Source organism: Microtus oregoni, unplaced genomic scaffold (assembly GCF_018167655.1).
Source record: "Microtus oregoni isolate MIOR12 unplaced genomic scaffold, Mior012 001050F_ref0000461, whole genome shotgun sequence".
Taxonomy (NCBI): domain Eukaryota; kingdom Metazoa; phylum Chordata; class Mammalia; order Rodentia; family Cricetidae; genus Microtus; species Microtus oregoni.
In genome coordinates this window covers 16,087-28,053 of record NW_024545155.1, presented here as the reverse complement: position 1 = coordinate 28,053, position 11,967 = coordinate 16,087, and the positions used below count along the sequence as shown (strand labels likewise).

Genomic DNA, 11,967 nt, shown 5'->3' with positions numbered 1-11,967 from the left:
CTTAATGAAGCGAGCACCTTCACACCTGCAGCCAGACTGACTCCACTCCAAGTACAGCCTCTGGCAGAAACACAGCGGTAAGAAGTGGCAAGGTATGAAAGTGCCCCAACTCCTAGCAGGTCTTCTGCAGCAAAGGGAAACGGGAAATGACAGCGCACTTGCCAGAGCAAGCACGCTCGTGAAGCCACAGGGCTCCCTTACTCCCTGTGCCCAAAGGACAGAGAAGTCCTGGATGTAGAAAATCTTGTTCTTCTTTTTTATTCTTTGGCTTTAATAAGAAAAGATCCTGTTTTAATTTTGAACTTAAAAAAAAAAAAAAGCTAACAAAAGCGGGCCTATTCTCTTTGTTTAAGACCATGTGGAATCATTACTAAGACGTCAGTTTTCTATTGTCTAGGTAGTAGACTGTAGTTATTTAGTTTTACAAGGACTTCTTTGGCCAAGAAATCTGTCCATTTGGAAAAGAATAGTATTGCATACTACTATGCAGATTTGCACACGCTACAATTGTAGTGCCTTTCAGTCTGAAGGAATCAAATGCTGGGTCCTTTTTACTGAAGACCAAGGTCTTGGTTGGCTGCACCCCATTTGTGAAAGACAGCCGCTTTCTTTCACTCAGACGGCAGGCACACTGATAAGTTCAAAATCCCCCTTCCCTCGCAAGTATTAAGTAACAGAGCAAATGAGATGGCAGATGCGGAAGAAGACCTTGTCGTTCTTGTCACTTTCCTCGATTCTTTTGAAGCCTTTTGTTCTATGTCTAGTCTCATCAATTAGCTACTTATTCAAACACCCATTTCTTACTTCTGTCAAGTAATGGCTCTGACATGCTCCTCTCCCAACACCTCCATGATCAACTTCTCCCGACTGCCAATCTATCTTATATACTACACATATTCCCTTAGTACCATAATTTATATTATCTTCTAACTATTCGAATTCTGTTCCTGTTCCTAGAGCCAGGTCCCTGAGACAGGGAATTTCCAAGGAATGCGTAGGTTGTCTAGCTACTTCCTTTTCCCTGTCCCTGATGAAGAACCTGGGGTCTAGGGAGGTCTGGACAAGTTTGCAGGAAAACTAGGCATACCGCGCAGATGCCTTGACTTTCAGTTCAGTGTTTTCCACTGCATTAGGTCATTTATCTTACTTGCATCTTTTCAGAACTCCTTATAAACGCTAGACATATTCGTGGTTCCCTTGAGTATCAGTATAACAAGTGTACAGGTTTATCTAACTGAGAGATTGACCAGGGAAAGAGTAAGAAGGCAGAAAGGCATTTCCTTACTTCTTTGCGTGATGCCACCCTCCAGACCAGTTAATCGCTATTTTACACTTCCCGTCAATCAGGCACTGGGCAGCAGTGATTGTAGCTCCTCCCACAGCAGCCGCATAGTCAAATATTCCTTCTGTGGCTGGGCAGTCATAACCTGGGGGCAGAACCCAGAAAAATCTGTTAAAGAAGATCTGGGGAAGGAAGAATAGGTTAAGCTGTGTCAACAGCACAGCCTAAAGAAGGTTCTGGGCTAAAACCAGCTCCACTGGGGACAGATAAGCATCTCCAATGTTAGACAGGGAAGGCTTTCAAAGGTTAGAAATAGAAAGGGTAAAACCTTCAAGATGAACTTCTCATATCCCACCAGCAGTCCATCAAGGCCCGAGAGGTGATGTATTTTGCCAGTGGTCACACAGAGCCAGGCCTGGGACCGGGTCTTTTGATAGCCCCACCTAGTATCTTTCTTTAAGCCACACAGTTTCTCTAGAAGAGTGGTGCCTTTGACATCGCAGTATGCTGCTGTCGCCTACAAATGTGTTGGGCCCTATTCATAGCTATCGTGGGAGGCATGTGGCCCACGAGCTGCAAGCTGGACACACCTGCACTAGACCATGCTGTTGACAATTCACTGTGATTTTTTTAAGGCATCTGTTGATGAAGGATAAGGTAGGAAAATTAGCCAGAATTTAAACATTTACCTAATGCCATGCATGGTGACGCATACCTTTAATCCAGCACTTGGAAGGCAGAGGCAGGTGAGTTCCATGCCAGCCTGGGCTTTTACAGTGAGACCCTGTCTTGGAAAAATTAAAAAAAAAAACCTCAAACCAAATAAGTCAATACTTAAAATATATGATCACTACAGCTAGTGCAGCCCCAAGTGCTGCCCTTAGAATCTTAGCACTGAGCGATTCTTCTCCATCAGTCTCATGGTTCTCTTGTGTTCGACTCATAGAGTGTTCACAATATGACCAGACTGAGGGATTAAAATGAACAGTTGGGGCTTGAGATGTAGCTAAGGCAGAGTGCCTCATTAGCATATCCCAGGACCTGGGTTCCACCCTCAATAACACACACAGGCACAGACAGACAGACAGACACACACACATACAGACACATGTGCACACATGCATCAGTTATATTATTTCTTAATTTAAAAGTATCGGGCCACAGAGGTGGCTAGCAGTTAAGAGCATTTTTTTACTCTTCCAGGGGACCTGGGTTCAATTCTCAGAATCCACATGGCAGTTTCCAAACATCTCTAACTTCAGGTCCAAGGGCTCTACGGCCTCTTCTGACCTCCACTGGCACTGCATGCACGTGGTACACACATACACTCAGGCACACAGGCGTACACATAAAACTTAAAGATAAAAAAGAAAAGAAACAAGTATTAAGGGTTAGGGAAGTAGCTCAGTCAGTAAGATGCCTGGCACACAAGGATGAGGGCCTGAGTTCAGATTCCTGGCATCCATGTTAAAAGCCGGCACACGAGGCATGAATGTGTAACCCCAGCACTGGAGGGGTGGAGACAAGTAGATGCTTGGAGACCACTGGCCGTCCAACCTGGTCAAAATGGTGAAGTTCAAGTTCAGTGAGAGCCTCAAAATGTAAGGTGGTGAGTGATTAAAGAAGACACCCAGAGCCAGGTGGTGGTGGCACATGCCTTTAATCCCAGCACTCAGGGGCAGAGGCAGGTGGATCTCTGTGAGTTCAAGCCCAGCCTAGTCTACAGAGGGAGGCCCAGGACAGTCAGGGCTACACAGAGAAGCCTTGTCTCAAACGAAACAAAACAAAAGACACCCAGTGCTGACTTTTGGTTCCACGTGTGTACCAGCAGACACAAGCACACTACTGCACATACACACATCCTTCTACATAAACACAGAGAGACAAATTAAGTACCATAATCTACAAGCTGGGGTCCCACTGTTGCCCGAGGACTCTTACCTAGTCCGTATTCTATAGAGTCCGGATGGTCCTCATCACCTTCTTGGCTGACCTTTTGGAGATGTTGCAGATAGGCATCAGTGTGGAAGGTGGCCATATCCTCCATGGAGGCCACTTTGGGCTTCACTATCCTAATAATAACAGCGTGGACATACAGAAGTACATGAGACTCAGAGTATGCAAAGAGCTGGAAATAGCAGTCAATATCTGAACAGAAAAGACAACTCCCAGCTTCTGGTTCCAGTGAGCCGAAGTCATAAACACACTGTCGCTCTGCTGCACTGCCCAGCCTTCACTTCCTCCATCTATGATACTGACCCCACTAATAAGAGACAAGAAGACAGATTTTTTTTCTTTTGGGTTTTTAGGTAGGAAACGATAACTGAAAAACCATATTTAACTCAAACAGATAATCTTGGGTCAAGGTCCCTGGTTTAGCCACATAGAACGCATTAACCCGGGGCCAGAAGGATGGCTCAGGGGTAAAGGCATCTGCCATTAAGCCTGCCAACCTGAGTTTAATCCCTGGGACCCACATTGTGGAGGAGAGAACCAACTGCCCTGGCAAGTTGCCCTCTGACCTCCATGTGTGCTCTCTGGTACACACATCCCCCTAAAGAAATACGTATCATTTTTAAAAAAATTAAAAGAGCTCTGGAGCTGGAGAGATGGCTCAGGGGTTAAAAGAATTTGTTGCTTTTGCAGAGGACTGGGGTTCAGTTTCCATCTCCCACATGGTGACTTACAACCACGTGGAACTCCAGTTCGAGATCTGACCTCCATAGGTACCAGGCGGCGCGCGCACACACACACACACACACACACACACACACACACACACACGCCAAGCACTCATACACATAAAATAAGTAATCATAAAACTATATGTCTAGAAGGCTGAAATATAAGCTTTACTCCGTAAGTTACATCTCATGAGAAAGCAGGAAGGAAGCTAGTCACGTTTGAATCAGTTTCTGCTTGGACCAGGCAATTCTTTCAGTGTAGTCTCTTGCTTTAGTTTTGGTGCTGAGCCTTGTCCCCTCTCCCCCACCCCGCATCCCTCTGTGACTATTTGAATAGGCAGCTGGGTTATCAAGCAGAATTTGAAGCCAGAGAACTGAATTCCTTTCCTAACTCCGTACTTACTAGTTCTGTTAACTTCAGGTGAGTTGACTGTTCTATACCTCAGCTTTCTCATCTGTAAAATGGGTCAGTTTAGTGGACTTATGTGGAGATGAAATAACATATACAAAACTTCATGGACAACTAGCATTAATATTAGAGTAAAAAGGTGGGAAACTGGACGGGGGATGCAGAGCAGTTATACAACATCTGCCTGTCATGGGCAAGGCCCTACGGTTGGTGCCAAACGCTGCAGAAAAAGGTAATATGTTAGATATGGTGGCAAATGTCTGTAATCATAGCACTTGAGAGGCAGGAGAATCATGAGTGTGAGGCTAGCCTAGGCTACACAACAAGTTCTACACCAGACTGGGCTCTATAAGAGTGTCTCAAAAAAAATGAGAAGTCAAATGTAAAAAGTGTTTATTTATGGGGGGCTGTATGGGCACAAATGCAGGGGTTTTTGCAAGCCCGTGCATGCACAGAGGCCAGCAAAGGAGGCCACAATCCTGCTCTGTAACTCCCACCCTATTCCCTTGAGACAGGCTCTCTCACTGAATCTGAACTTGGAGTTAGACTGGTGATCAGCAAGCCCCAGCAATTTTTCTGACTCTTGTTTATCCCTGCCAAGACACCGGGGCTACATGGATGTGTGACACAATCCAGCTTTTCCTCTAGATTCTGAGGACTTGAACTTGGGTCCTAGTGTTTGCATAGCAAGTGCTCTTACTTTCTGCTTCATCCTTCCAGTGTCCTCAAACATAAAGTTTCTATTACTTGTTCTCTTCTCTCTGTCTCCCAAGGAAGGACAGAAGGAGCAAACGGCTAGAATCTCTCACCCTGCTCCCCACAGTGAGCAAGAAAAGGAAGAAAGGAGAGAATAAAGGAAGCAAGTTACATGGGGATTTTGGCCTCGAACCTGCTGAGTCTCCATCTTCACTTCTGGATTCTGCTGCAGTTAAGTAAGTTCTCTAACCCTTGCCAATGAATGGGTAGGTAGTGAACACACTAGCAGCATGGAGTTTCTTTCTTAGAAAAGCAAAGCTCAAGTCTGAATCTAGGCCCAATGAACCACAATTTGTATTCTAACAAGAACACACACACAGGTTTATCAAGACCGGGTTTCTCTGTGTAAGCTGTCCTGGAACTCCTTCTGTAGACCAGGCTGGCCTCGAACTCACAGAGTGTTAGGATTAAAGGTGTGCACCACTACTTCTGGCTTCATATCAATCTTAACATGATGATTGCCCATTTAAATTGAAGGAGCACCACTCTAGCCGTGTATATTCTTCAAATGAGAGTAGAGCCATGAGGTTATCGTGAACTAATACAGGTAGGATATTTAGGTAACTAGTATAACCAAGGTGTTTGAAATCCTGTCGTTCAACTTTAAAAGTTAGAGTCAAAATCAAGGATTCTTGATTTTTCTTCAAGTACTCATCTATACCATGAGAGGCGAAAAAGTTGTCCATTAAAATAAAAATCTTAGGGCCAGCAAGATGGCTCAGCAGGTACAAGAACTTGCTACCAAGTCTGATGACCTGAGTTCAATCCCTGGACCCACATGGTGGAAGAGAGAATCAACTCCCGCCAAGTTGTTTTCTGACCTCTGCATATGCACTTGGCTGACCACTCCCTCACACACTCAACACCCCATCAAAATAAATAAATGCAATGTTAATAAAAATGTTTAAAATAAAAATATCAAGAAGCCTGGTGTAATGGCACATGCCTTTAATCCTAGCACTCAGGAAGCAGAGACAGGCAGATCTCTGGGAGTTCAAACAGAGCTAGTTTCGGGACAGAATATGTAAGAGGGCCAGTTTCAATTTTTTTCACAATCACAATCATATTGGATTATGTTTCCCAGCTTCTCCAAATGTTTTCTCTTACATTTATTACTTATTTCCCTGAATCCTAAAACTAAAGAATACTGTCAGCCTCTCCTGACCAGCAAGCTAACGAGTCTTGCTTTAACATCTTATTTGCAATAGAATATTTTTAAGTGTTGATTGTGTGTGTGTGTGGGGGGGGAATCTAGGCCTCAGGTATGTTAGACAAGTGTTCTATACACTGAACAATATCCCAAACCTCTTTAAAATTTTTGAGACAGATTCTGGCTAAGTCACAAAGCCTGACTTAGAATTTGTGACGCCCCTCCAGCACCACCTGGCTTAGAAAAGTGTTAAAATCCTTTAAGGAAAGGCAAATCATTATCTTGACAAACACAGGAGTTAAGCAATGGTAGAAAAACATTCCTAGCCAGAAGTGGTGACACACACCTTTTGACGGAGGCCTGTGGATCTTAATAAATTCAAGGCCAGCCTAGTGAATGTAACAGTCCCTAGCCAGACAGAGCTACACCAGAGACCTTGTCTCAAAGCAACAGCAAAACATTCCTAAAGAATGTACACACTGTCGGGAGGTGGTGGCGCGTGCCTTTAGCTCCAGCCCTTGGGAGGGAGAGGCAGGTGGATCTCTGTGAGTTCGAGGCCAGCCTGGTCTACAAATTGACTTCCAGGAGAGCTAGGACTGTTACATAGAGAAACCCTGTCTTGAAAAACCACACAATGAACGTACATATTATTATTTTTTTTTTTGCTTTTCGAGACAGGGTTTCTCTGTGGCTTTGGAGCCTGTCCTGGAACTAGCTCTTGTAGACCAGGCTGGTCTCGAACTCACAGAGATCCGCCTGCCTCTGCCTCCCGAGTGCTGGGATTAAAGGCGTGCGCCACCACCGCCCGGCTTATTATTATTATTAAAATGACTAATAATACTAAGGATAAAATCTAAAAACATATTACATTACTTTCTGGGAGGGAAATGAAGCATTAGATGATACAGTCACTCACCCAGTCATGAGAAAACCTGACTTGCATGTGCCACGTCCGTAAGAGTTGCATTTATGATATTATACACAGAATAGGAAATCAATGGAAAGTTGGTTTTGGTATGTTTTTGAGATGCATGTTGCTAGCTTTTAAGTTCTGGCTTGTTTTCAACAGATTGGGTGGTGTAAAGTTTGGCGATGATAGTGGAGTAGTATATCTAAAAGTCTCAAGTTGAGCCCACATCCTCAAATCCAGCTTTAGAAAACAAATAAAACCAAACCCAAAGCAAATATAAAACACACTGAACACTTCCCTGCTTAACCCCTCCCCACCCGCATCAAAAAGATCTTAGCATCTGGCAAGTGCTTATCCAGCAGCACTTTATTTATTATGGCTTCATGGGTGACAATGTTGAGAAAGGTCAACATACTTACCTTATTTGTTTGTGCAGGGCATATGCTTCGATCAGAGAGTGGACCATACTGGCCTGAAATATCAGCATGAAAAAAGAAAGACAAAACAGTCTCTTCAAGGCTCAATTTACTGAAATCCCATTAACAACATCCTGCATGAAGAACTAACTACTTTATCTCTTCTCTCTTGTCACTTTGTCAGTTGGGAAAAACTTAAGACAAAACAATACAAAGCATTAAAATCGCCAGGCTACCCAGTATACTGAACACAAGTGATGGCATACTGTCCTCCAACAGCTTGTGGTCAAGGACATCAATGAACCCAGCCTATTAGAACCTCCACTCACCACTTCACCGTTTCTTTCTCTCCCCCCGCCTTCAGATCTCCCGCCCTCACCCTCGGCTCGGACGTCCCGTCGTGCTCCCCAAAGGTAACAAACCACTTCCTTCTGCCCCAGCTTGGTGTACCTGAAACGGCTAGTTAAATTTTTGTTTAAGGTATCACTCAAGTCTAGTTTTCCTGGTTTCCTAACATACTCCCTTTTACACCCTCCCACTCCCATCCCCCCAAACGGTGGTCTTTCATCCAGACCTCTTACCCGTTTGGGGATCTTGACGAGAGAGTCGCAAATGCTGACATACTCGGGACTATAAATATAAACCGGGGGCAGCGAATGCCCACTATCGGCCGGTTCCTCTGGCATCTCCATCTCCCACTTCCGACCGTCCCTGAGCCAAAGTCCGGACCCGACAGTTTGCGGACACAGCCTGGGCTCCGGTTCCTGCGCCTCTGTTCGGCCCCAGCGGTGTTCCCTGTTCAACATTCCCTCTTATTTAGATTGCCGGAGACAGTTTGCCTGGTCCCTCGCCCAGCTGAGGGAATGAATGGGCCCTCCCATACCAAATCCCTTCATTTAATGACTACAGTTCAAAAAAAGAGCTTAACAGATATAAAAGCCCAAATGGCTGCCAATTGGCATCGATTTTTTTTCAAGGCACAAGCAGCAGGGTCAAAACTAACCAGCCTTGTTGCCCTACGGGGCCATTTGAAATGAGGTCAGATTAGCTTCAGAGCATGCTGGGAGATGTAGTTTTAAGAGAGTAAGATAACGGAAGAGTTACAGCTGAACACTAAAAGCTGCGATTTCAAGTTTTGGCGCTAAAAAGGAGCCTCAACTCTTTTAAGTTTTCAGTCTGTAAATACAGCCATTTAAATGTTTAGAGGTTTAAATACATTTTTAATAGCCACATAAGACCCACCACCATCCAGCTACATCAGCCGACTGTACTAAGAACAGGCTTTGAGGGGCTGTGGGATTAACTCACTGACTGGTTTGGAAATTTTACACAGCAAATTTCGTGCTGCAACTTTATTTCTACTTTTCCTCACGATCCGTTAAGAGCTAACAATTTCACCAGTAATCTACTCTGACAAATCAGCTATCCCCTTCCTGAAACTGACTGAGATTGTGAAAATTGTAAGGTAGAATTTAACCAAAGAAAAATAACAGCATCTTCCTGGATCTTTCGCGTGATGGAAAGTGCGGGATGTCGCCCCAAAATTTGGAAAACGCAGCTCCCTCCCACATTTCCTTTCATTCGCTTCTGCAGCTAAACAGTGCTTAGGGTGAATGTTTTCATTTTGGCTTGCAGGGTGTTAGTGTGCCTTCAGGTAGTGTAGTTTTGGGTTTCTGGATGCCTCCATGATCTGAGCCTAGCTGGTCAGTTCCCAGACCCCCAACACTCACACCATCCTGAACTGACCTACTGAGGCCTCTGAAACAAGCCCACATGTGTAACTTCATTTTGTGATAGGCACTTTGGTTATTATCTTAGTGAATCCTTTCAACAGTTCTGTGAAGGAAGCTGTAATATGCTTACTTTACAGCGTATTCTGAAGAGAAAACGTCATTCTTAGCCACACACTGAAGTAGGAAAACAACCCAAAATCAGATCTACCTGACAATGAAAATCGAAATACTCCTTTTACTACATGAACTTGATTCTTCCAGGTTGACTTTGTGCTACACATGTGGTCAATAGTCCATTTATTATCTCCTTGATACATAATATTCTTGCAATCTTGGGGCGTATACATGTGTTCTCCAGTTAGAATGGATCCAGTCATGCTTCCTTTGTATTCTTCCATAGGAACTAGTTCAAAGTGCGGTCATCACTCAGCTACTCAAGTAATTTCATCAACTCTGTGAACTCAAAGATGCAATGTACTCTCAAGGAATCGGCATCATTATACAGAAAATAAGGGAACTATAAAAGAAACCATGTCAATACAGGTCCAGATAATGAATGTAAGGTGCTTAATTTACCTAACAAAATAAGCCTTAAGAGCCGGGCGGTGGTGGTACACGCCTTTAATCCCAGCAGAGGCAGGCGGATCTCTGTGAGTTCAAGGCCAGCCTGGTCTACAAGCGCTAGTTCCAGGACAGGAACCAAAAGCTACGGAGAAACCATGTCTCGAAAAATAAAAAAAAAAGCATTAAGTACTTAAATAATGAGTATTCAATAAATGGTTAAGCAGCGTTCTTAGTAGCATTTGAGACAATCTCAGTGAATGTACAATATTGTGCTTGGTGAGGATGGGACGCCATGCTGACTGGAAGGAACAGCTTACATAAAAATACAAAGAACTGGGGCTGGAGAGATGTCTCAGCAGTTAAGAGCGCTGGCTGCCTTTCCAGGGGACCCTGGTTCAATTCCCAGCACCCACCCTCCCAGCAGTTCACAGCTGTCTGTACATTCAGTTCCAGGAGATGCAACACCCTCACACAGACATGCATGCAGGCAAAACACCAATGCACATAAAACAAATTTTTTTTAAAATACAAATAAAGTGTGACAGGCAAGATGATTCAGTGGATAAAGCAGAACTCTATTTTAGCAGAACAGACCAGATCAGAAAAGGCTTCAAGTATTAGAGTAACAAACACACTCCATTCTCTTGGAAAGGTGGGGGGCATTTTTGTAATGCTGAGGATGAAAGAGCTCTGTGTCTGCCAGGAAAGTGTGCTAGACCCCGAGTCCTTAGAATCTTCAGAAAAAATTCTACAACAGCAGTGTGTATGAAAATTGTTTATTTGAAAGACTGGCACGTCCAGATAAGGAGTAGTCACCGATTTAAGCTAGGGAGGCAGCAGTGGGAAGAGAAAGGGAGCTGCAGTGCATAGGGAGGGAGCTCAACAGGACTTTCTGGCTACTTGGATCATGGGGGAAAGGGAGGGGGATGAAACCTGGAAAAGTGGAAGATCTGGGGAGAAGAAATCAGGGCCTTCATTCCGTGGAAGAGTGTGTGCTTAATCTGTGCAGCACCAAAAAGAAAAAGGGCCATAAGGAAGAAGAAATGAAAAGGTGGGGCAGGATGGACTTTGGAGTATACGGAAGAAATGCTAAAAAGTGTTAAATCTCATAAAGCAATGTGTCACCTGGCTGTGGTGGCACACGACTTTAATCCCAGCACCAGGGGCAGAAGCAGGCAGATCTCTGTGAGGGCAAGGCTGGCCTGGTCTACTGGTTTATGTGTCAAGACCCTGTCTCAGACACCACACACACACACACACACACACACACACACACACACACACACTTCCATATAAAAAATAAAGATGAGCCAGGCGGTGGTGGTGCATGCCTTTAATCTCAGCACTTGGGAGGTAGAAGCAGGCAGATCTCTCTGAGTTCGAGCCCAGTCTGGTCTAGAGAGTGAGTTCCAGGACAGCCAGGACTGTTACACAGAGAAACCCTGTGTCAAAAAATAAAAAATATTAAGAAGTTATGAGTGGCTAAAGTAGCCAGGGTAATATGAATGAAACAGTTGGATATAACATAACTTCTGGATATAACTTTAATGTTTTCAAAACTAAACTTCTATTCCCTTTTTACACCCTTTCCCCATTTTTACACCTGTCCCTATTGCACAAGCCAGAAACCTAAGAGCTATTTCTGTGCCTTTCCATTCCTTCAGCTGCAGATCTAATCCATCAGCAATTTCAATCCGCTCCATCTCCAAGACAACCTTAAAGGCACCTGCCTCTCCCACAGTTCCTACCCCAGACTGGCAACCATTACCTCTGGTCTGAACTTACATAACTATATATCTGATTTTTTCCTTCTACGTGTGTGTGTGTGTGTGTGTGTGTGTGTGTGTGTGTGTGTGTGTGCAAGGTTGTTGCGTAAAAGTTTCCTCTGAGATGGAAACATTCTATCCTGCAGGGAAGTTCCTTAAGACAAAAAGCAAGCAACTCAAAATGATTCAGGTACTCCCTGAAACTGACCAGATCAATTTCCTGCCCACTCCCCAAGAGTAAACACAGCTGAGTCTCCGACAAGCCAAGTTTCTTGAAAGTAGCAGAGACCAGCCCAA

General features: G+C 44.3%; 1 protein-coding gene and 1 long non-coding RNA gene across 3 annotated transcripts; one reads left to right on the top strand and one right to left on the bottom strand.

The window, feature by feature from the left end:
- Positions 1 to 3: 3 nt before the first annotated feature.
- Positions 4 to 10,275, top strand: LOC121445824. 2 transcript variants are annotated; one of them, XR_005974012.1, is made up of 4 exons: positions 4 to 92; positions 5,149 to 5,307; positions 7,972 to 8,020; positions 9,741 to 10,275. It is a non-coding gene; the product is annotated as an uncharacterized LOC121445824 (long non-coding RNA). The 2 variants fall into 2 exon arrangements; XR_005974011.1 differs by having other exon boundaries at positions 5 to 77.
- On the bottom strand, positions 1,211 to 8,718 carry LOC121445823 (histone deacetylase 8-like). The gene is made up of 4 exons (XM_041647968.1): positions 8,189 to 8,718; positions 7,611 to 7,663; positions 3,224 to 3,354; positions 1,211 to 1,427 (listed from the first exon to the last, which is right to left on the bottom strand). Exons 1-4 carry the CDS (start codon positions 8,411 to 8,413, stop codon positions 1,282 to 1,284), a joined length of 555 nt encoding a protein of 184 aa, XP_041503902.1. The 5' UTR covers positions 8,414 to 8,718; the 3' UTR covers positions 1,211 to 1,281.
- Positions 10,276 to 11,967: the final 1,692 nt, after the last annotated feature.

Excerpts from the sequence above, each read along its gene's own strand:
- LOC121445823 (XM_041647968.1), bottom strand. The coding sequence starts at position 8,413 with ATGTTGAACAGGGAACACCGCTGGGGCCGAACAGAGGCGCAGGAACCG. Across the intron at positions 7,664-8,188 it reads TCGTCAAGATCCCCAAACGG|GCCAGTATGGTCCACTCTCT; the intron begins GTAAGAGGTCTG and ends CTGATATTTCAG. Across the intron at positions 3,355-7,610 it reads GCCCTGCACAAACAAATAAG|GATAGTGAAGCCCAAAGTGG; the intron begins GTAAGTATGTTG and ends TGTTATTATTAG.